Below are 25,006 nucleotides of genomic sequence, written 5' to 3'. Positions count from 1 at the left end.
TTCTACTATTTTTATACATTTGTGCTTACATCTGACTTGAATTTGATTTTGTATTAAATATGATGTATGGAACTAAAGTCCCCTAATACTCTCCTCCCATTCCCACAAATGAAGAAGCAAGTATTTTAATTCAGTTTGGTTAGAAATGGCAAATTTATCATATCCCAAATATCTCTTTTTATATTTATCTGTTTCTGGATTCTATTTTGTTCAAATGAGCTATTTGTCCATACATGTTAAAAATAATTTTAGTTTTAAGGTATGTTTTGGTATTAGGACAAATTCCTTCCCCTCTTTCTGGGCTTTCCCACCCCAAAACCTGTCCTTCAAAAAATAGTTTTGCCTGGGGCCAGCTTGGTGGCACAGTGGTTAAGCTTGCATGTTCCACTTTGGTGGCCCGGGGTTCACCGGTTCAGATCCCGGGTGCGGACATGGCACCGCTCATCAAGCCATGCTGTGGCAGCTGTCCCACATACAAAGTAGAGGAAGGTAGGCATGGATGTTAGGCTCAGGACCAGTCTTCCTCAGGAGAAAAGAGGGGGACTGGCAGCAGACGTTAGCTCAGGGCTAATCTTCCTCAAAAAAAAAAAAAAGAGTTTTGCCTAATCTTGTGCAATTTTCATTCCAGATGAATTTTGGGATCACGTTCTCAAGTTTCAGAGAAAACCAACCTTTTGCAGATGTTAACTGGGATTTCACTGAATTTATAGGTGACCAAAAAAATAACTTCTCAAGTGCACATGGAACATTCTCAAAGATAAACCACATGTTGGGAAACAAAGTAAGCCTCAATAAATTTAAGAAGACTGAAATCATATCAAATATCTTTTCTGACCAAAATGCTATGAAACCAGAAATCAACTACAAGAACAAGGCTGGGAAAGTCACAGATATGTGGAGACTAAGCAACATGCTACAGAACTGCTGAATAATGAAGACATCAAAGGAGAAATCAAAAAGTACCAAGAGACAACTAAAAATGAAAGACAACATACTCAAACAATGGGATACAGCAAAAGTGGTACTAAGAGGGAAATTTATAGCAATACAGGCCTACCGCAACAAACAAGAAAAATCTCAAACAAGTTTACTCTATACTTAAAAGAATTAGAAGAACAAACAAAGCCCAGTCAGTAGAAGAAGGGAATAATAAAAATCAGAGCAGAAATAAATGAAATAGAAACAAAAAAATAGTAGAAAGGATCAATGAAACTAAGAGCTGATTCTTTGAGAAGACAGACAAAATTGACAAAGCCTTAGCCAGATTCACTAAGACAAAAAGAGAGAAGGCCCAAATAAATAAAATCAGCAATGAAAGAGGAGAAATTACAATAGACACCACAGAAATACAAGGGATTATAAGAGAATACTATGAAAAGTTATACACCAACAAACTGGATAACCTAGAAGAAATGGATAAATTCTTAGAATTATACAACCTCCCAAAACTGAATCAAGAAGAAACAGATAATCTGAATAGACCAATCACAAGCAAAGAGATTGAAACAGTATCAAAAACCTCACAAAAACCAAAAAGTCCAGGATCAGATGGCTTCTCTAGTGAATTTTACCAAACATTCAAAGAAGATTTAACTTCTATCCTTCTCAAACTCTTCTAAAAAATTAAAGGGGACAGGACTCTTCCTAACTCATTTTACAAGGCCAACAATACCCTGATACCAAAACAAGACAAGGACAACACAAAAAAGTTAAATTACAAGCCAATATTGCTGATGAACACAGACGTAAAAATCTTCAACAAAACGCTAGCAAATCAAATACAACAATACATTAAAAGGCTCATAAACTGCAATCACATGGGATTTATTCCAGGGAAGCAGGGATGGTTCAACATCTGCAAATCAATCAATGTGATATACCACATTAACAAAAAGAATAAAAAATCACATGATCATCTCAATAGTCACAGAGAAAGCATTTGATAAGATCCAACATTTATTTATGATAAAAATGCTAAACAAAATGGATATAGAAGGAAAGTACCTCAACATAATAAAGGCCATATATGACAAACCCACAGCCAACAACATACTCAATGGAAAAAAGAACAAAAGTCATTCTTCTGAGAACAGGAACAAGGCAAGGATGCCCACTCTCACCACTCTAATTCAACATAATAGTGGAAGTCTTAGCCAGAGCAATTGAGCAAGAAAAAGAAATAAAAGGGATCCAAATTGGAAAGGAAGACGTGAAACTGTCACTATTTGTGGATGGTATGATTCTATATATAGAAAACCCTAAGGAATCCAGCAAAAAATCAGTTGCATTTCTCTACACTAATAATAAACTAGCAGAAAGAGAAGTCATAACACAATTCCATTTACAATTGCGACAAAAAGAATAATACCCCCAGGAATAAATGTAACCAAGCAAGTGAAAGACCTAAACACTGAAAACTGTAAGACATTACTGAAAGAAATCAAAGAAGGCAGGAAGAAATGGAAAGATATTCCATGCTCATGAATTGGAATCAACATAGTTAAAATGTCCATATTACCTAAAGCAATCTGCAGATTCAATAACAATCTCAATCAGAATCCCAAAGACATTCTTCATGGAAATAGATCAAAAAATCCTAAAATTTATAAAGAACAATAAAAGATCTCAAACAGTCAAAACAGTCCTCAGAAGAAAGGACAAAGTTGGAGGTACCAAACTCCATGAATTCAAATTATACTCTAAAGCTATAGTAATCAAAACAGCATGGTATTGGCAGAAAAACAGAAACACAGATCAATGGAACAGAACTGAGAGCCCAGAAATAAAACCACACATCTAAAGACAGCTACACTGCTGGGAGGGCATACACTGCTGGGAGGGCAAAAAAGGGGCACACATGTATGGCGACGGATAAAAACTAGACTATTGGTGGTGAACATGATGCAATCTATACAGAAGTTGAAATATAAAAATGTACACCTGAAATTTACACAATGTCAAAAGCCAATATGACTCCTTTATAAGATACGTAGTCTTCCTCTTCAGGTTGCATTTAGCCTTTCATATTCTTTTGCTTTTACTGCCTTTTTGGAGTAAGTCTTCTACCTTTCTTGTTATAATGATTCCTAGGCAGATTATGATTCTTATTAAAATACCCCTTTCCTCATGTCATTTTCTCATTAATTCTGATTCATAGAAAAGTTGATTTTTCAATGGAACTCTTCTCAAAGAATGGTTTCTCAGTTATTATCATAGTTGACCATCATATTGTCTACAAATTTTGTCAACTCTTCATATTCATAAATTTCACTCCTTTTTCTTTCCTTGGTGCGTTAGTTTAGGACCTGCAGAACAAGGCTGAGCAGTAGGAGGAAAGGCAGGTATCCTCACTTCTTCCTAACTTTAATGGGAAGGTGTCCAATATTTTATGCTAACTATTGCTTGCTTAGGGTTCTCATTTGATACACCTTACGACATTAAGGGCCTTTCATTCTATTCTTAGGCAGCTAAGAGTTTCCAACCTTGGAAATAAGGAAGAGAGGCTGACTTTTATCATATGCTTTTTGTACATCTGTAGAGATCATGAATTGATTTTCTCCTTGAAATGGTGTCTAGCAATACAGCAAGTGCTCAGTTAATTTTAGTAGTACTATAAAATCTCAATAACTATATGTTAACTATATGTTAAATTCCTCTTTTGTATTCCAAGGATAAATCTTATTTGGACACACTGGATTATTCTTTCAAAAGATTGCTGAATATGACTTGTTAATATTTTATTTAAGACTTGTGTATTTATGTTAAATAACTATAGTTTTTTTCCTTGTTCAGTTTTATTAATAAAGTTATATCACCCTCAGTTATTTCCCAAGAGCAATATTTGTGTTTTGCTTTCTGAGTTCACAGTTCTCTGTCCAGCTTTCAATTTAATTTGCTAATTGTGTTACTCTCATCTTCTATGGCTGCCCCTTTTTTATTGTCTGGTCAGTCAGTACATCTGTGAGGGATTTCTGTGATTGTGGAATTGTCTATTTCTCCTTGTACTCCCAACCATTTTCCCTTTTATATTGTGAAGTTTTGTTATTAATGATTGCTGTAACTGCTTGATAAAATACTAATTATCACTGCTGTTTAATGTTTTCTTCTATTTAAATTCTACTGTCTGACATTAATTTTGCCACTGTCCACAATTAGTCTTTTATATTTCAGACTCACTCTCAGAAAATTTTAAAAAGTATAAAGAACATTCAGAAAATACATGTCTTAATAAACATCTATACCTCTTTTAAAAACTAAATGCGGGATACTAAAATCCAAGGTATAGATTACCACTGTACATATTTCCTGATTTTAGCTGTTCTAAATTAAAATATGGACTTCTATTCATTCAAAAAACATATAAAAAAGAGGGAAAAGCCTCAGCAGTCAGACCATTATGGACTAAATGTGACATTACAAATAAATGTCACCTTTTGTAGGCAGTTTCCAAGATGGGGTGCAATGATCCATGTGTTTTAACCTGTGTAGTCCCCTCAGTAAAACAGGGCTGACTTGGGTGACCAATAAAATAAGGAAGTGACAGTACGTGACTTCCAAAGGTAGGTCATAAAGGCACTGCAGGATATGTTAATAAACTAATACATCATCTTATTGAACTCATAAAGAAAGAATATTCAAAGATAAAAGATCAGCTTCCTTTAAAACTCTTAAAGTTCAATACTTTTAACTATCTCCTCTAACCGGTGGAGATGATTTCCGTTAAAGAGTTGGATAATAAAACTCATGCAGCAGACTACAGCAAATACATGGCGTGAGTCAAGACAAACTTCGCGTGCCTTCTCACAATGTCCCCAGTCGGAGACAAGCAGGCAGAAGGCTTTGGAGTCACACGAATGGCATTCTACAAGAGCCATTTATGCTCAGGCTTCTGGTTTGTGACAGCTAAAATGTGAAATATCAGAGGAATTTTCTACTTAATTTTACCCTCTACTTAATAAGCATTCACTAGCATCAGTGACCCCAAGTCAGCTGGGAAAGGGAAAAGCAAGCTTGAACCACTAAAATTACTAGCAATTCTAATAATTATTTTAGAAAATGAATTCATGTTTTTGTTTATCCTGTTATTTTTGCCAGCTCTTTATAAACTAGGACTGTGAAAGCCAACTCTAGCACTTATGAAGTAGCTTATTTTGCTTAAAATACATTATCTATCCATGAGAGCTGCAGAATAAAACACCCAAGCCATTAGAGATAATTTAATTCCACCTCTGTTTGAAAGGTTTACAATGTCTGAGTAAGGTATTCAGTACTTGCTTAACCCATATTCTTGGAACTAATCACATGTAACTTACGCTTGAAAATTAAGATTATTCCCTGGGTAAAATACACCTGGAAATACGTAAGAGCAAAAATCCAATATAATGGATTAATTACATCTATCACATACATGGAAGTATGGAGATAAGTATTAACATAGGCCTGGAATTTAATCTTGCTCTTAATTTCAAACTTAAAACTTACTTCTTCCTATGTTCACCTACGTCTAAAACTGGCATAAGGATAGACATTGAAATCAAAGAAAGAGATTCGAGAGTACAGAAAGAGACCCACATACATATTGTGATTTGATTTTCTTTAAAAAGGTCCTGAGGTAATTCAAAGGGAAAAGAATGGTGCATTTGACAAATGATGCTGGAATAAACAAATGATTATCTGTGTGTGGGGGAAAATAATTCTTAATCCTTATCTCTAACCATACAAAAAAATTAACCTGAAATTGATCATAGACCTAAATGTAAAAGCTATTACTATAATAACTGCTTAGAGGAAAACACAGAAGAACATCTTTGCAATCTCAGGGTAGCCAATTATTTCTTAGATGGTATCAAAAGCATAAACCATAAAAGGAAAAAATTGGCAACTGGACCTTGTCCATATTTAAAAAATCCTGCTCTTCAAAGCATACCATTAAGAAAATGAAGAAGGCAAATGACAGAATGTGAGAAAATATTCACAGCACATAGATTTGACAAAGGATTTGTATCCAGAATTCATAAAGAGCTTTTAAACAACTCAATAAAGCTATGAACAGACCCCTCAACAGACAAGACATCTAAGTGGCATATGAACACACAAAAGATGCTCAGCATCATTAGTCATCAAGAAAGACAAGTTAAATCCACAATGAGCTACAATTGCCCACCAGCTAAAATGGCTAAAATTAAAAAGACTAACAGTACAAAATTTTGGAGAGGATGTGGAGCAAGAGGAACTCTCCTATACTGCGGGCAGAAATGTAAAATGGTACAATCACTTTAGGACACAGTTTGACGGTTTCTTAAAAAGTTACACTATAGGTCTATTCCTAACAGCCCAAACCTGATAACAACCCAAAGGCCCGTCCACAGCTGAATGGATAAAGAAAACACAGTAGAGCCATATAATAGATAACCATTCAGCAAATAATAACTCTAAAGGTTACTCAAATAAGAAATAGTCAAGTAACAGGTGAGAATGAGAAATAACACAATTGGCTAAAATTTATATAACGAAACCATACCTCAAACGTGTATTTTTCTCTATTATTAAAGAGCATTAATATGGTCATCTGGAAAGTGGAGACTTGCAATATGTGCTTCCGTGTATTAGAGCCAGTTACTTGTGCCCCTCCAACACCAACTTCAGATCCATCTTCCTGTTTCATTTTTTAAAAAATATAAACAAGATATAATTACTGGTAACTTTAACAGTATGTTTAAGAAATAAGCCCTGTGATGTCCAACCCCCCCCTTAACAAAACCACATAACTTATTCCTATATAAAAAGGAAACGTCATTTTAAAAAAGTGTTGTGTGTATGTGTGTGTACACACATAGGCACATACACAAAGTCTTTACTGAGGACTTTTTTTTCCATTGTAAATAATTTTTAACGTATCTGGGCAAGTAATGAATCAATAATTCTTTATATTTACAGCCAAAATTATTTTAACAGTACACAATGGGATAATAATGGACTTATAAGACATCATTGCCATTATACCACTACCAAAAGTGGTAGAGTTAGTTTCTTTGTGAGTGGTCTGCTCACAGTAAGAGCTCAAAGAATTCCACAGGATGGGGGAAAACCCTCTGCCATCCTTAGAGCCTGTTTCTGCGCTGCAATTTATGAAGTACAAAGCAGAAATTTAAGTCCTCAATAATTAACATATGAACTATGTTTTTAAAACCTTGCGAACTGTTTAATAAAACTTCAAAAAATAACATGATTTTTTAGTAAAAAACCTCTCCTTTAAAACAAAAACAAACAGTAATTAAAAGCTGAGTTCTTTAGTATCCCTGAACTTCCCACTTACACTTAAATATATAATAGCGTCGAACATTATTCAACTAAACAAACTGTAAGGAATATTTCCCATTTCAATTAAATATAAAAATTAAAGTGTAAGCATTTTCAATAGTATTAAAAAAACACTTCGGTGTTACAGTGACTTCCCATATGAAACTAGTAAGATTCTAATTAAAATATAAAATAAGACTGTTATTTGCTGCCTAGATGACAACTTAGGCATTTTTCTTTAATGTTTTTCTGGAAGCTTTCTATTATTTTTCTATTTTAAGGCAAATGACTCTGATTTAGACCAAGCAATGAAAGTAAACTATTACTCTAAACCTCACGATTTTAGATATAAAAAAGCAATTACTTTTTTTAAATGAAGGCAATTCACTAGTGTATTGCTAATTTCTTAAATAATCACTTTAGTAACACTTGGTACATCTCATAAAACTCAAGTGTTAACTTTCCTGGTTTTGGTTTATTGGAAATAAGGATTATAGGAGACTGAGAATTTTGAAAAGGGACTCATGGCTTTGAATGCCCTCAAATCAACTTACATTTTATTATTTTATGTAATACTGTCTCAAGTCTAATCTTAAAAATAAAATGTGTAATTGTCTTATTATTTATTCCTTAAGAAAGTCTACTGGTATAGTCTTAGCATTGTCAAATGAAGTTAGCAACTGAGGGAACAGAAAAAAAAATCAAAGCCAAAGTTTCCCCCTTTTTAATATTTGAAACACATAGGGAAATAAGAGAAATATATGATTTACCCAGGTCAACAAAAATCACCAATCAGTTCTATACACTAATTTTAAGTTACTTAATATAAATATGTTCAAACTATCAATATTCACCTTTTTAACTGGCCCATAAAAGGTGGCATTGAGATCTGCAGAACCCATGTGATGCTGGAGTGTGAGCTGGCGACCACTGTGTTTGGCTAAGTAAAACCTGTAGCAAATCAAACCAGGTTTTAGAGAACCATACAATTTACATATTTGAAATTATAAACTACAGGATAACAACTTTAACAAACACATATGTAATGGAGACTTTAAAAGCTAAAGGAAACCTTAGAAATCAAGTTCAGTGCCAATTTTTTACAGAATAGGAAACAAAATAAAGGAGGTGAATTGAAGAGACAGGGAGACAGCAAGAAAAAGACAGACCTAAGTAACTTAGCTAGAAGTTATTAAATGATAAAGGTAGTAAGTGAAACAGTACATTTTGCCCCTGGCCTGCTGCTCAGCCACTGCTGTTCATAAGACTACCTTTCTCTACAGAAACCCAAAAATCAACTTGCCCTAAGCAGTGGAAGACACCAACAACACAAAACATACTCCTAACCATGCACCAGTGCTGAAAAAAGGACAGTTAAGAAAACATTCCTCTGAACAGAGTTTATGCTACTCATTGAAAGCATAAAGGATGAATTCTGCTTTTGAACATGAGGTAAAAAAAAAGAGTGTACTGATCCTTAATCAGGGACACTATTAATGTTCAAATTTATTTCAAATTTGGATAATTACGTGTACTTAGAAATACAAAGTGTGATCTACACTTACCTTCTGAATATCTCAAACGCATGTCTCGGTGCTGGTGGGATGTTGCACTTTGGTGTGGCTGACTGAGTGGGCCAATATCCTGTCGTGAGCACGCGGACGGTGAGATCGACACCACCTAAAGATACCTGTGTCAAAAAGAAAGAAGTGGTCCCCTCAAATTAACGAGGATTTGTTATCCGTTCTGTATAGACACTGTGGTAGAGTTCGCAAAGTAGTTAGGTCCATGTCAAACATCTAGCAAACAAAAGATATCTTCTTAACGATTAGATCCATCCAGTGTTTTCCAAATTTCAATTATCCTGGCAAACACTTATAATTATTGCTTAAGATGACTTTAAAATACTGACCAAAGGACAGTGCTCAGCTTGTGAACAAAGTCTTACTAGTGTCATCGAGAAGTGCAATGTTGTGGTCCTTAAGTTTTTTTAGACAAAAATATCGAGGGGTCACACAGTATCACTTTAGAGAAAATTCTAGGACAGCATCTTTCATCTCAGCTTTTAAATATTTTTACCACCTTAATGTACAAACAACATATTTCTCATATCCTATTTACGTTTCAACGACACTGACCAAAACTTTGATGTTTTCACATGCAGTTCACATTCTAACAACCTTGGCACAGGACGCTGCAGATTCATTACATAAGGGAGGTGCTCTCTAAGGGTCTGTATGGTGGATGGCTACCTCTACAAAATATACCATTAAAATCACCATTAGAGATTTTACTTTTTCTAAATGAATTGAAATTTTAAGAAAATAATCAAGCACATCAACAGGAAGTCTTAAGGGTGAAATATTATCTTTATTAAGAGAGGTTCCATGGCGTAATGGCTGGCACTCTGGACTCTGAAGTATTATCTTTATTACTGATATTCAGCTTGCTCTGAACCATTATTCCATTTTTATCTAACCCTGATGATTTAGTGATACAGATTTTTAAAAGGGAAGGATGAGTTTATAAATATCAAGAAGTATCCCACACTCAAATTACTTCACAAATATCTACTGAATGATTACTTCGTTTTAAAGAAACTGAAATGAGAAATCCTTTTTTTTTTTTTTGAGGAAGATTAGCCCTGAGCTAACTAGTGCCAATCCTCCTCTTTCTGCTGAGGAAGAATGGCCCTGAGCTAACATCCATGCCCATCTTCCTCTACTTTTTATATGTGGGACGCCTGCCACAGCATGGCCTTTGCCAAGCGGTGCCATGTCTGCACCCGGGATCCGAACCGGCGAACCCCAGCCTGCCGAGCAGCAGAACGTGCACACTTAACTGCTGCACCACCAGGCCAGCCCCGAAAGCAGAAATCTTTGATGACGGCACAGGAGACATGATCAAAGCAGAGACTCTTGGATAATGAACAGAGGAGGGCAAACAACTTTCTGTACGTTGGCAAGTGCATCAGGGGCACAACTTGGTTCAACCCACCCAAGACAGTAAAGTCTGTGACCTCTTCTCCCATACAAAGATCTTGATCCCTAAATCTTCGAGTCTTTCCTCAAAATGTCATTTTCTTAAAGAAGGTCTTACCTGACCACTCTTCCTGCTACAAATCTCCTCTGTATCTCCTATCACCAGCTAAGGTGCTACGTGTTTACTTAGCTTGCTCATCATCTGTCTCTCAGATTGGAATAGAAGCTCCATCACGGCAGGGATTTTGGTCTATTCCATTCTTTGCTGTGCACTCAGTGCCTAGAACCATGCTTGGCACAGAAAGCACTGAATGAATTATTTGTTAAATGGGAGGAAAAACAAGGACCTCAAAGAGCTATTACTCTAGTGGTTTGTGTCTTTGCTTCCTAGCTATCTTAGTTATATTTTGAGCCATTCAGCTTACAGTCAAGTACCACATAACATTTCAGTCAACAATGAACTGCACATACAACAGCAGTCACATAAGATTAGCGTACCATACAGCCTAGGTGTGTAGTAGGCTATACCATCTAGGTTTGTGTTAAGTACACTCTATGATGTTCACACGAGGAAATCACCTAATGATGCATTTCTCAGAACACACACCTGTGGCTATGCAATGCATGACTATATATTCAAAGACAGCACATGACGGTGGCAAGTACTCAGAGACAGAGGTATCAGAAAAGTCTGTCAGGATGTGATACGATTTGTTGATATATACAAACAGAAATACGATAGCAAGAAGGTTTTCCTGCCCCTGTCCCATTTTAAAAACAAAAAACACAGGAAAAAATGGACAAATACTTACGTTTCCTTCAGGATAATAAATAAGATTTATCTAAATAAAATATACCATAAGGATTATTACAATTTTAAGAAAGTACTTGTTATATGACTTCTGAAAGTAAATGGAAGTGCCACTCTCTTGGTATATTTCAACAGGCTAAGAATCTTTAAGAAAGTTGCAGAGATTCATCTGCCTGAAAACCGGTGGTATTTTAAAGGGCTCAAAGATTCAGAAAGCTCAAGATTTGTTTTGATTACTCCGTCAATTTTCATCAAATCTTTCTAACGTAGATTAACGCTTAGGAGACTTGAAGCTCAAGGTCTTTGGCACAAATAACTATAAAAAAGCCAATAATTGCATGCAAATAACAGCCTTAAAGTAGAAGCTGCAATTGGATTAGCAGATACATAACTGAGCATCTTGATAAGTACTCTACTTATTATAGTTAACAAATTATTAAACAAATATTCTACCACAGAGTGCAGCATATATCTGAATAATCAGGATGAAAGACTGGAAAATTCACAAACTTTCTAACAACAGAAAATAACAAAGGCAAACAGAATCTGATGAAATCATCATATTGCACAAATTACCCTCCCCCCTTTCTAAATGAAAAATTGCAACATAGTGGTCAAGACTAAAGATTGGAATTTTCTTATCAAAAGGCCTTCAACTATCACAGACAAGGTAATCAGACACTTAAGAAAATAGTAAGGGTGCTGAACCCCTCCAGGAACATTCTCTTACAAATGGTTTCAACGCAGGATTTATTCAAGCCAGGTAATTTCCCTATAGCTTTCAATATGTGTAAGATGAGTGGAAGAAAAAACATTATCTCACATGAAAATATAATCATATTAACGTATCAGACAGAATGAAGTGCAAATCCCTAAACAATCTAAAAAAGAAAAAAGCTTTCTAGGATAATCGCATTATTCAGTTTCTGCCCACTCAAATTTCTACTGATCACAGACAGACATATCTTTCCTGTTCTCTGTCCTTCTCCACTGTAAACATTATGAGACAAATCACACAACTAATTACAACAGAGAGGGACCAGAAGTCCGAGTCAGAATGCCTTAATATATATAAATGTCTATTTCTAAAGAATTAAGTATTTTCACATATTTGTTTGTGATGATACTGTGGGACAAGTAGAAGTGATGATCCCATATTTAAATATCGAAGGAAAGATCCTAAAATTTTTTAATGGTTGTAACATGTCTTAGTTAAAATGTGGTATATGGTCACTTCAGAGAGAAAACTTTTAAAGAAAAAAATCGAACTTCTCTAAACTTACAATTGAGATAAAGTTGAAAAATAGTTAAAAAAAAAAAAGGGGGAGGGAGGGGGAGAACAAAATTCTGAACTTCACAGAACTCTGAAGCTGTGCAAGTTGCAGCTCACTGCCTTCTCGGAGTCACAATACAAAACCATATTTATAATACACTAGTGTCAGTGTTCTATACTCAGTTCACTCCTCACCAACCCCGAGGATGTCAGACCCCTTCATGATCTTACAGATGGGAATGAGATTACAGGGGTATAGGAAGCTCAGGTAATGATTCCAAGATAGCACAATCCTGGGGTAAAGTGAAAGAGTACTAAAACTCCATAAGCCTGCCTAAGCCCAGTATTCTTTCCACAATCTATAATGGTTCTAACAGCAGAACATTCCATTTACTAAATTTTCAGCACATTCCTTCAAGCAGGGAGGATAAACCAAGTTTTAGAAGAGTAAGAAAACAATATTTTAACACTAATAGTTTAAAGGTTATACGGGGGAAAATAGTTTTTAAAGCTCTCACAGATAACATGTATGTTGTTACTAAGGACACTTAAGGAAACCAGTTATCTGATACATCGATGAAAATGTTCACTACAAAAGACTTCATGTGAATACATATTTGAAAGTAGAAATTAATGGAGAATCTTACCCCAGTAGCCTGAAGATGCTGCCTGAATTCATCCATAGTTGTGTTTGAGATGCTCATATCCCTAAACATTCCTTCCAGTTTTGATGTGAACTGACATCCACATTCAGTCTGTGGAAGAAAAATACAAATATACACAAATGAATGATGAATTTCTCTATGAGAAAACATCCAAAGAAATAAACTCTTCTATGTTACTGCCATCCTTTCTAAATCCTTGCAATAGCTGCTCCATGCCTGTGGGTACCAAACTGTAGTGTCTAAGAATAAGCCAAGGACTTCATTTTAAAACACAAAGTCCCAGACTCTTTCAGAGATTCCAATACACTTCACCCAAGGCAGGCACCAGAACTCTGCGTTTGTAAGAAGCCCTCCGCTGATCTGGGTACAGGCAGTCTATGGTCCACACTCTGAAACAGAACGACACAGCACTATTCTCTTATTGTCTCCCTTGTACTAAGCCTCCCGCAGTCTCCATGAATGTATCCTGTCACACTCAGAGAAATGTCAGCAAACTGTATATTCCAGAACTTGAAAAGATGTAGGCACAGCCTACTCAAAAAAATTCTAACTTTATTCATTTATGGAACTAGATATTTCACATCAGTTAAATTTTCCCAGTCACATGCTGTTGGTGTTCAATCACGTGATAAACATTAGTTAGGTGCACTCCACTCCATCTTATATACGTTACCTTTAACTTGGATATCATATTTTTTTCGGAGTCATCAGAAACACTTTTATTCGTGAGAAGTCTCCGTGCCAAGTGTTGTTTATAATAACGTTCAAATACATCTTTTTCCTGCATAAATCTAAAAAGGACCATTGCTTTATCCAATATTGTTTCTACTTCTTGTTCTGTTAGCTGCAAAATCAATTAAAAGGCAATTTAACAATTGTAAAATTTTAGTTCTGGAAAAATAGCACCACAGTTCATCTACAGTGAAAAACGATACTGTCTGACAACAAACATAACTATCTGGTTGAGATGTGTCAGAAGGAGGGACCCAGTTTGAGGAAGTCCTTCCTACTTCATAGAGCAGCCTAACTTGTACATCCTTATCGAGTGCAGCACCAAGCAGGGGCTGGAGTGGACTTTCGCTCCCTAGGGGGCTCCACTGAAACCGAGGCACAAAGTGATAGACGGCTGCATTAATGGATGGCTGAGAGCAGATGAAATGAAGTTTTATTTCTTCTGGTTTTTGAAAGCTACCATTTACTGAGCGCTGTGCTAAGTGCTTTACATATTTTTTTAATTGACGTCACACTGGTTTATAACATCATATAAATTTCACATGAATATCATTACATTTTAACTTCTCAATAGACTACATTGTACTCATCACCAAAAGTCTAGTTGCCATCTGTCACCATACAAATATGCCCCTTTACCTTCCATCAACCCCTTTCCTCTCTGGTAACCACCAATCTGTTCTCTATATTTATGTGTGTGTATTTGTTTTCTTTATCTTCCACATGAGTGAAATCATACGGTATTTACCTTTCTTATCTGTCTTATTTTGCTTAGCATAATACCCTCAAGGTCCAGCCACTAAAACGAGATTTTAATCACAAAAAAGGATATTTTACGATGCCTCTGCATAATATTTAGGCAGAAATTTATAGAGCTGAAATACAGATGTTTTCACATAAGCTCATTCAAAATCTAAATTGTGCAAACAGAAAGGTGATAACTTGTTATAACTCAAATAGTAAAAAGGCCCCTTGCCCTTATCTTTTAAATAAGGGCAGGATGATATTGTGGCAGGTTGTATTTAACTTATATTAAAGCATAGAAGACTGAACGGATGCGCCTTTTCTGCGCCCTTCGTGATCTTCCCCTTGTTTCTTTGTTAGAGCTACCCGTGAAACCTGTGGCCATTTGTTGCTTTTCCCTTTTGTCTCACAAATTCCAAGATGAAGTAAAAAAGAACAATTTGTGTGTGATCACAATATGCCTAGCTTGATTTTCCATGCTGTGGTGAACTTCTAGGATCCCATATGCAATAAAAGGTTGAAAGTGAGCTTCAACATACGCTTTCAAACTATTTTCTGACAGCCTTCAAATTCTTGGCATCCTGAGTACCGTTTGATATATAACCCCCAGAACTAGAAGAGAGCAAGTAATATTCTGTGCTATGGATAGTTGTTTTCTAGTTCCTTATTATCTCTCTAGCATAGCTAACCCTCACAATCTAAGGACTGCGTGGTTGGTTGTTTTTGATGCCAACTACACATTAAGTGAAATGTCAAAGTACTTTTGAACATTTCAAATACCTTAAACAATCCTTTTCAAAGATCACAGCACACATTAAAGCACGGCAAAGGGCTATGCTTTGTTTTATACCTACAAAATCCCTTAATTTTATATTTTCCTACTTTTATATACAATTTTATAACTACAAATAAAATTTAATGTAGTTTTAAATGCATTAATACTTACCCCTTTGACTCCCTTTTTCAGCTTATCATCAATAAATAATGAGAGGTATTCAGGGGACCTGGAGTTGAGGTTGAGAAAATACTCAAAGTCACCCGCAATAGTTTGTTTAAAGAGCCGGTCATTATTGAATGATTCCTGGAGGAAGCGATCAAACCTACTCTTCAGATCCAATAAGCCCTTCCAAAGAAAAACAAAGACATTTAGGATACATTATAATAATTTTTCTATAAACAATACTTACGACCATGTATATTTACCTTAACTTTGCTGGTAATAAATGTGCACATTCAGTGTTAAACTTACAGATTCTTTTTTATTATTTACATGCCTCTATCTAAGCCTGTATTAAAAATGTCAGTGACGACAGAAGTATTCTATCTTCCATTTATGTATTACTCTATTGAAGATGAGCCAAAGAACCTCACTGTTTCTTCCCACCCTCCTCTGTCTTGAGCCTGAGAAAATTAGCTTTAAAAACATACCAAAAAGCTGATTATTTATATTAAAACATGAAAAACTTAAGAGCATAATTTATTTGTAGTATTGCTTGAAAGCAAAACATTTTGAAACAAAAAGTATTTAACTAAAACACTAAACTAGAAAAAGTTATTTTTTCTAACACACCACAGTATATGAACACTACGCCATAAAAAAAGTACAAAGAATAACTTTCATTCTTGAAACTATTTAAACAAGGTCTTCACTAGACAAGTTAATAAATGAAAAAGAAGCAACTGAGTGTAGCTCTCTGATATACATACTTTGCAAAATTCTAAAATAGTTCAGGTAAATACACATATTAATTTACCATTGGGACAATTAAGTCAAAAATATGTAATACACAGCTTAGTAAAAGTGAGCTTCTTAGCACTTGTCAAAATTATCATAAACTTAAAGAGAATCCTCTGTATTTACTTACCTGGATATAGTCAACAGGATTCTTTCCTTCTCCTTCCTCAGAAACAAGGGCTTTACCTTGTTCCCTCAAGTAGGAACTCATACACTCACACATTGTTTTCAAACCATTTGGCACACGACTAAACAACTTGTACATGCAAGCAAGGTCTGCAATCAGAAAGAACACACAAATCAGCCACATTAAAGATTAAGGAAAAACTATGAATCTTTGTTCATGCTAATTTGTGATGCTTAAAACAGCTTATTTCTCCATTACCACAATTTGCTGACCACATGAAAAACTACTTAAAAAACCCCCAGCAAAATAGAAAAAAAGAACAAATTAATAGGCTAGGTTAAAGCCGTTGTCGCAATTTATGAAACACAGCTTTCAGATGTGTTTGAAAGCATGCTTTGAAAGCATCAATAAAACATCTTAGCAAATGTTAGTTTACACAGAAGAGAAGATGTCCAAATAGCATAACAAAGCCACAAAAAATAAAAACTGCAGTTTTGAGTTCCTACATAATTTATCCTACGTAACTCTAAGTCAGAACCTAGTAATACTACAAAATGTCTATCAAAAGAGTAACTTCAGGGAGCCGGCCCCGTGGCCAAGTGGTTAAGATCACGCACTCTGCTCCGGCGGCCCAGGGTTTCGCCAGTTCGGATCCTGGGTGCAGACATGGCGCCACTCATCAGGCCACGCTGAGGCGGCGTCCCACATGCCACAACTAGGAGGACCCACAACTAAAATTACACAACTATGTGCTGGGGGGATTTGGGGAGGGGGAAAAAAGCAGAAAAAAAAAAAGAAGATTGGCAACAGTTGTTGGCTCAGGTGCCAATCTTTTTAAAAAAAGAGTAACTTTAATTATTATAATTGGTAGTCAACGTAATAAGGAATTTAAAAATGATTCAAAGTCTTAACAGTTATTTTTATGCATGTCTATCTCTAAAGTTCAAATGACAACAAATAAAATATACTAGGATTTATTTCTTTACACATCATGGTAAGGCTTATATAAAATTAGTAGCAGAAATTCCTATTCTTAATATTTTCCTCAGAGCAATCCCTAGTATTTCCCAGGTGATATCCAATGCCAATATATGTATTTTAAAAATTGGTTTATCTCACTACATTGTTTTTATTTAGAATGAAAACTCTAGACTCTATCCATTTTCTATATCATTTTTTACAAGATTAAAATGTGGAGTTAAAATTGCTTTTCCGTATGTCTAGTGTTTCTCTGAAATAAGAACTTAGTGGGAGACTATACTGTCAGAACTTTACAATGATATAAAAAGTTTTATAATCAAGAACTTTTGAAAATGTAGCTATAACAGCAGTTTCTACACCAGGGGCCGGGAAATTTTTTTCAGTAAAGCACCAAATAGTAAATACTTTAGACTGTGGGCCATATGGTCTCTGTTGCAACTACTCAATTTTGCCATTATACCAAGAAAAAAAGCCATAGATAATACATAAATAAATGGGCATGACTGTGTTCCAATAAAATTTTATTTATGAACACTGAAATCTAAAATTTATATAATTTTCATGTGTAATGAAATATTATTCTTCTTTTGATTTTTTTCCAACCAAACTGGTGGTGGGCCAGATGTGGCAGACAGGCTATATAATTTTCCTACGTGGGTCTATATTTATATAAAAGCAATTTACATCTTAAAACTAAAGTATGTATTTAAAAAAATACTTAGAAGAAAGTTTCACAAAAGGGGCTTCTAATATGTTTCAGTGACTTTCAAAAGCAAATTTTGTTAAAAAATAAGTTTTCATCAGTAATATATGTCCAAAGTAATCTTCCCGCAGCAAATCTTATAGTTTCTCATGTTCAGCATAAATTAAAACCAAATTTCCCATGTTAAAAATAGGTATTACAAATGCAACCACAACTTATGGACATATACTACAGTAAATTTGTCATATACTTAATATGCCTCTAACAAAATGGTACCCAACTTGTCTGTTTTGTTTCTACGTTATCACAATTTTGCTTAATTATATGTTGTATATTTAACTGTATGTAAATTACTAGTTTCACTATATTTAACTCACTGTTTATAAATGTATGGTGTAATGATGAATGCGAAAGAGAAAATGACAAATATTTGGCATTCAAAAATTAAATATTTCTGTACATACTTAATAAACAATAAAATGAGATACCATTTGAACTTAATTTCATAGTGCTATCTGCATCTAATAATCAATCCAATTCATCCTCCATTCATGGTGGGAAAACTGTTTTTCACTTTCTGATTTATGAGACATTTGGCTTTACAATGGTGAAGTTGTGACTCTGACATATTCTCATCATACTGCTCAAGAGCAGGGCCTAGCACAATTAAGACATTTCACAATTAGGTTTCTAGTGGAAAGTCAGGAAAACTGAAGCCAGGATTTCAAAATTTAATTGAGAATCACAAACGGCTGCTTACTTGCTGAAAACACTGAGTACTAAATAGAGAACCATGGTAAGTAGCTATGCTGATATTCTCATTTATGTACTTATTAAGCACCTGCCCTGAGTTAGGCATACTTAATGCCTTTAGCACAAGTCTCCATGCAGGTTAAAGGATACTACACTTGAGGCATGCCCAACCTCTCCATCAAACATTTCCTAGCCCCTAATCTCCAGATTAATCAAATAAAGTCCCTAATCTCCAGATAAAATCAAATAAAGTTTTACAGGAACGTAGCGAAGCTTATTCATTTGTCTAACTGTCTATGCCTACGTTCTATTATAGCAGAGATGAACAGTTCACTGTATGGTCCACACACACCTAAAGTATTTGTTACCTGGCCCTTTACTAAAAAACGTTTGCCAACCCCTGACTTACACCTTAGACATCCAGGGGTAGCTTATTTTAGAAAACCTGACAAACATACTTAAAAATGGTTTTTGTTTTGTTTTTTGCTTTTACAAAAAAGGCTTACCGGGAGGGTATTTTAAAAGTAACTTTCTCTGGTTTAATAAAAACAAACTTACATACAACTTTTCAGAAACTTATCACACATATAGAAATAAACCATTTCAAAACACAAAGCAAGGATTCCACTAAAGGAAGCATGGACAACGTCTCTTCCCACCATCTTTCTTTTCCCTTCTCTTACATCCTCCTTCCTCTCTTTTAAATTATTCACTTAAAATTTTTTTTCATTCTCTAGTTAGGTCATGACTCCAACAGGCAATATGTATTTCTTTTATAAGTAGTTGACTGGTTAAAATATTGCTAAGACATCATCTAAGGAGCAGGAGAATAGCAAGAGTACCATGTTTGTTTATTTTTTAATACAATATCAGCAATTTATGCAGTCATAGTTTTAAAGCAAAACTTCAGAAAATAAGAATGAAGACAACACAACTTATTCTTTTACTTATTTCTTCTAGGGTACTCGTCACAAAACATCATTTTCAGGAAAATAAAGGTAAATAGCCAAAAAGAGTAAACGCTAGAGTTATCTCAAAAATGTTACTCTTACTTTTATGCAATTCTCCTTTCTTTTCAGTCTATAACTTCTGAGTTCCCAAAACCAGCCTATTAATTTATCTAAATACGTCGACATGGAAGACAAACATTTTCAGCACCCTTATCACAACTAACTCCCAAAGAAAAGCCTACAAAAATTTTAAGATTGAACTTCAGATCTTAAAAGAATCACAAAAACTACAGCAAGTATGGCATGGAGAGAGTCCAAACCCTCTGGTATATAAAAACAAAGTACTGGAATATAGGTGAGGAGCTCACTGGCTTCAGCAATATTAGACTTATCTTGTGGGTTAAGAAAAGCACAAAGTGGGGAGACTTAAGATGAAACATAGGGGAAAAAAGCCACTCAATTCACTAGACATATTAAAAGTCATTAATAAGCTTTACCATTAAATCCTATCAAGGTAACAAGAGTGATAAAACTAACCACACACACCACAGCTTCTTGAAAACTGACATTCATAATCTTATTTTAATTTTAGGAAAATAAAAAAATTACTGGGAACATGGTAGAATTTATAAGGAGTTAATTATTTTTCAATTGCTAACACTTACCTTCTGTTTTTCCATTTTTCAACATATGGACTAGCCCAGAATTCTCCATTTCTACTATAGTTTTCATGTGCTTGGAAATGAGTTCCCTCTCAACCACCTTTACAATTGGCTCTTCAGTTGATTTGTCAAGGCAGTGCATCACCCGTTCTATTTCTTCATTAATTCTAGCTTCTACTTTCTTTATATATACTGAAGCACTGTTTTCTGCTAAAAATTTCTGGCTTTCCATCTGCAAATAAGAAGCATGATTTTTTTTTCTAAACATAGAAGCAAAGTGTGTTTCTGCTTTTAACTGGGTTTCTATAGTGTTTATCATAAACCAAATGAAATATCATAAGTACTATTTATATTTTATATAGTTTCTTATTACACATTCATACGGTCTGAATTATATCCTTTAAAGTATTACTTACCTAAGACTAAATTAGTACATTATCCTTAAGCAGTGTCTTTCAAACTTCACCAATGTACTCCAAATAGCAGAAAAAGTAATAAGCCCATGCTAGTGAGGGTCAAAAATAAGGATGAAGAATCTGACCCCAAGGGAGAGTGGGAAATTCTTCTTTGTTTTAATGTAAAATTATGCCTAGAAAAATTCATCACATTTATCATACATTTCGGTGACATACTGCTAGTCACCAAAGTCCTCCTGTCACCCCACTCCCAGTCTCAAAGGAATACAGATACTGCAGTTTGAGGAATAGAGCTTCTCAATAACTATTAATCTCGTCTGCTAACACCAGCCTTACAGAAGCTCCACTTAACTATAAATGCTAACCCAAATGATTTTAACCTGTTTGATGGTCGGATTAACCAATATATCTAAGAATTACATAATACAAGACATGTTGATATAAACTATGTACAACATTTAATAACACTTTCCACTTTCTTAACAAAAGTAGTTTTAATCCTTGAAAATAATCGAGTTTCTAAGAACAGACATTAACATACCAAACAAAAATCTTGGTGAGCTCATCTCTCCACTCACTATTAAAAACAGTATGTTTTAACATGTTATACACACATCTACATATGTCACTGCAGCACACTTTGGAATCTTGACAATTAATCTTCTATTGGTATTTATATACCATAATGAAGGAAATCAAAACAAATGCAAAGGTCAAAATATCTAGAATGACCTGCTGTATTATTAGAAATAAAGACTGTTTCATAGATTATAAAACTCATAGTTCGTAAAGCATGGTCTAGGCTCAGCAGTGCAAGCCACGAAGGGCTTCCTGATGGGCAAGAAATTTAAAAAAGAAAAAAGCAGCAAGTCCGTTCTTTGCTTCTTTACGTGTAAATTAAACCAAAATTGACCAAGTTCCATTTTTATATACATCCAATGGCTGTTATGAATGACCTACTGAATTATTAGGAGTTGTTATAATTCTGTATTCATTTTTTAAAAGGCATATTACTGGAGTAAAAACTTTCAATGTCCAAATAATTCTGTTTTGGCAACACTGCAAACCTCCTCCTGTAATTGGCTCAGCCAGCTGAGGCTTTCAGGGAGGATGCCTGGTTATCATTACTTTATAAATACTGTCTGACATCTGTCATGGTACTCAGTTATTAGCATTTCATTACAAGTTAGTCCTAGTTTAGCTTCACTTTTAGCAATTTAGTTGGTTTGGGGTTGTATATACTGCTGCAAATTTGTATCAATTGTACTTATTGACTATAATTTCCTACTCAACAGCTTTTAAGACATATATGCACTATGGGATCATACATATTTCTATATTTATTTTACTAGTAACTTATATTACCAAAAGCCTCAATAGTGAGACTTCACTGATGATGCAATGCCTATGCAGTCATGGTAAATAATCTGTAACATATAAATATAATAAACTGTTAAGGTTATTTTTACGTTTCTATGTCTTATAACATATAATTTAAAAGATCATGTGTATAGGTCCAAACTCTTCCATTTGTTTTCAATGAGTTTCTTTACTAAAATGCAAGAATGTGGGGCAGGTGTGCTGAACGGTATTTTATGCACCCTCATCCCCAGAGGGCCTCAGTTAAAAGAAAAAAAAAAGGTCAAAAAGTTCAAATTAGTAACTATATTCAATAACTTTAAAAGAGTATTTATTTATATCTTCACTGATTACCTGAAAAAATTCTGCAGACATTTCCAAAAAAGGAGCCTCAAAATCTTCTTCATAGACTGATCGTCCTTCAAGACCTAAAATCATTAACATCTGGCAAGCATTTCTTATGGCGCCTCTGTCAAAGAAGTTAAACCACTTAATAATCAAATTATAATAAAGATTCATGTAAAAAATACAATAAAAATAGCTGGAAAGACTTGCAGAACATTTTTTTATCAGTGACCAATCTCCCATAAGCAACTCATTTATAACAAGGATTTAGAGTAATTATAACTGGAATGCATATCTTGTCTGCACAGCTATTTATCTCAAGTTGTTCTCATGCTGTTATAACTTTAAAATTTTAAAGAAAATATGTTTAAGATATCTAAATATTTCCATGTATTTAAAAACACAGAGAGAATAAAAACACCATTTATCAGGAAGCTGAGAGGAGAGAATGAGGCTCTACTGCTTGACGTGGGTACAACACACAGCTACTCCTAAGCAATCTTTTTTTGTATTAGATGGCTTTTGGGCAATCCTGACCAAGCACCAAAGATGCAATAAAAAGAAACGTACAAGTCTTGATCTATTAGCTGCTTTGAATACAGAGGAAAGCAGTCATCTTGCATGTTTCAAGCCACTCTAGCTGCAGCGTCACAAAAAATGGCACTGCAATCATCTTTGAAACGTGGAGGGAGTATGACTCACTAGAAGGGGTATTTTAGTCATTTTGGACTATGTCCAACATTTTTCTTCAAATATGTTAAAAATGAAGGCTAGCCAAAAGCCCTTAAAGAAAAAGATGAAGAGACGAAATAAAAAATATTATCACACAGCAAAAAAAGAACAAAATGCCAGCATAAAATTATAATAAATGAAAAATCAAAAGGGAAGACAAATGGCTGACGTTTTTAAAAAGTATATTAAATAAAAGCTTAGGATAGTCTATTCTAAAAACAGATGTGTGTTTTTAAGTTAAAATCTAGGTAACTTTGTTAACTGTGATATAAAGTTTTTGAGGATTTTCATAATGTTCTGGACATTTATTTTAATAAAATTATGACACCAAATTGGTTCTCAAGATAGAACCACTAAAAACCAAAACCCGAAGAGTAAAAAGATGATTATACCGGTCTACAACTTCTCCTTTCCGCTCTCTTGCGATCATATCCAATAGCGTTTGTCGTAGATGATCCCTAATACACCCATAACGTACAACTTGATCTCGAAAAATAATTAATCCCAAATTGTACACATTCTCCACATTATTTTGTTGTACATATACACGGTCCTGCAGTTAAAAACAAAATCATATAAACATGAGTACAACTCTTGCAAAGAGAAAAATAATCATTGTGAGCTACAATAATAAAGGAAACAAAATTCCAAAAAGAAGTCAATTTTTCAGGTGAGAAACATTTCAAAATATTTTAAGCAACAGAGAATTTTCTTGTCCTTCCCAAGATATATATAAGTTACTAAGTTCTTAAAATTTACAATAGTTAGTGAAACAAACAATGGCTATAGGTGGGCGCCCATTTATCCTAAGAAAGGAGAGGAGTGGGGGGGTGGAAAGCACTATACCCAGGAGAGGCAAGTAAGTAAAAAGCAGAGAAGAAAGGCAGATAGTTTTCCCTTCTCACCAAAGACATAGCATACCCAAATATGGTTCTTATTTTTCTTAAATACTGTACTTAAAGACAATATTCTTTTAAGTAAAATTGAGAACTGAATGAAATACAGATCCATATTAACCTAAGTTGACTGCTTACTGGTAAATATTAGAAAGCTCTAATGCTTACAGTAGAGCAGCTTTAAGTATTACATAATTAAAACACCTCTAGTTACCGTCAATTCAAATTGTTACCAATATGGTTACAAGTGTCTCACTTTACAGAGCACAGATAATCCAGAATTACTGGCTATAAAAGTTCTATTTTGTGCATTATTTGAAAACCCATATTTATACCAAAATACACTGAAATAAAACCACTGTTTTTAATTCACAAAAGAATTAGTAATAAAATTCCTTTTCGTTCTTAGCCAGGATCTCTCTGGGCTTTGGTGGGTCTGTGAACTTCCTAAGATTATAAAATTATTGTGTGTTTGTTCGTACATTAAGTACTTTGGAAACAGACCCCATAGCTTTCACCAGATTCTTAAAGACATCTGTAATCCCCAAACAGTTATGAACCCCTGCAGACTCTGATCTTTAAACTTTTGAAAGGAACACTGTCATTACAAGCAACACCAGACAAAGCTACAAAGTGAACAAGAACAGAAGTTTTACCATACTAGCAATGCAACTAAAATCGTATGGATCAACCTGCCAACCAATTTTAACTAAAGTCTCCATGAGTAGCACTCTCTTCATATGACTTCATTCTTTCAACCTTTTTCCATTCCTCTCACACAATGGTACATACTTAACAGCTACAAGGGAGGTCGCTCTTTTATTAGCGTCTGCAGTGCTCAC

General features: G+C 34.6%; 1 protein-coding gene across 2 annotated transcripts in view; it reads right to left on the bottom strand.

Annotated features, from left to right (window-relative positions):
* Window positions 1-25,006, bottom strand: part of CUL3 (cullin 3) — a 91,198-nt gene that overhangs the window by 10,073 nt on the left and 56,119 nt on the right. For both annotated transcript variants that reach the window (XM_070489647.1, XM_044751292.2), the window contains 10 exons: window positions 23,661-23,821; window positions 22,546-22,660; window positions 20,420-20,648; window positions 16,371-16,516; window positions 15,452-15,628; window positions 13,703-13,873; window positions 13,012-13,119; window positions 8,865-8,989; window positions 8,154-8,250; window positions 6,521-6,655 (listed from right to left, as the gene is read on the bottom strand). In XM_070489647.1, coding sequence (XP_070345748.1) covers window positions 6,521-6,655; window positions 8,154-8,250; window positions 8,865-8,989; window positions 13,012-13,119; window positions 13,703-13,873; window positions 15,452-15,628; window positions 16,371-16,516; window positions 20,420-20,648; window positions 22,546-22,660; window positions 23,661-23,821 — 1,464 coding nt within the window. The remainder of the gene's footprint in view (window positions 1-6,520; window positions 6,656-8,153; window positions 8,251-8,864; window positions 8,990-13,011; window positions 13,120-13,702; window positions 13,874-15,451; window positions 15,629-16,370; window positions 16,517-20,419; window positions 20,649-22,545; window positions 22,661-23,660; window positions 23,822-25,006) is intronic.

This window comes from Equus asinus, chromosome 19 (assembly GCF_041296235.1).
Source record: "Equus asinus isolate D_3611 breed Donkey chromosome 19, EquAss-T2T_v2, whole genome shotgun sequence".
Taxonomy (NCBI): Eukaryota; Metazoa; Chordata; class Mammalia; order Perissodactyla; family Equidae; genus Equus; species Equus asinus.
The sequence above is the reverse complement of the archived record's forward strand: the minus strand, read 5'-3'. Positions and strand labels throughout refer to the sequence as shown.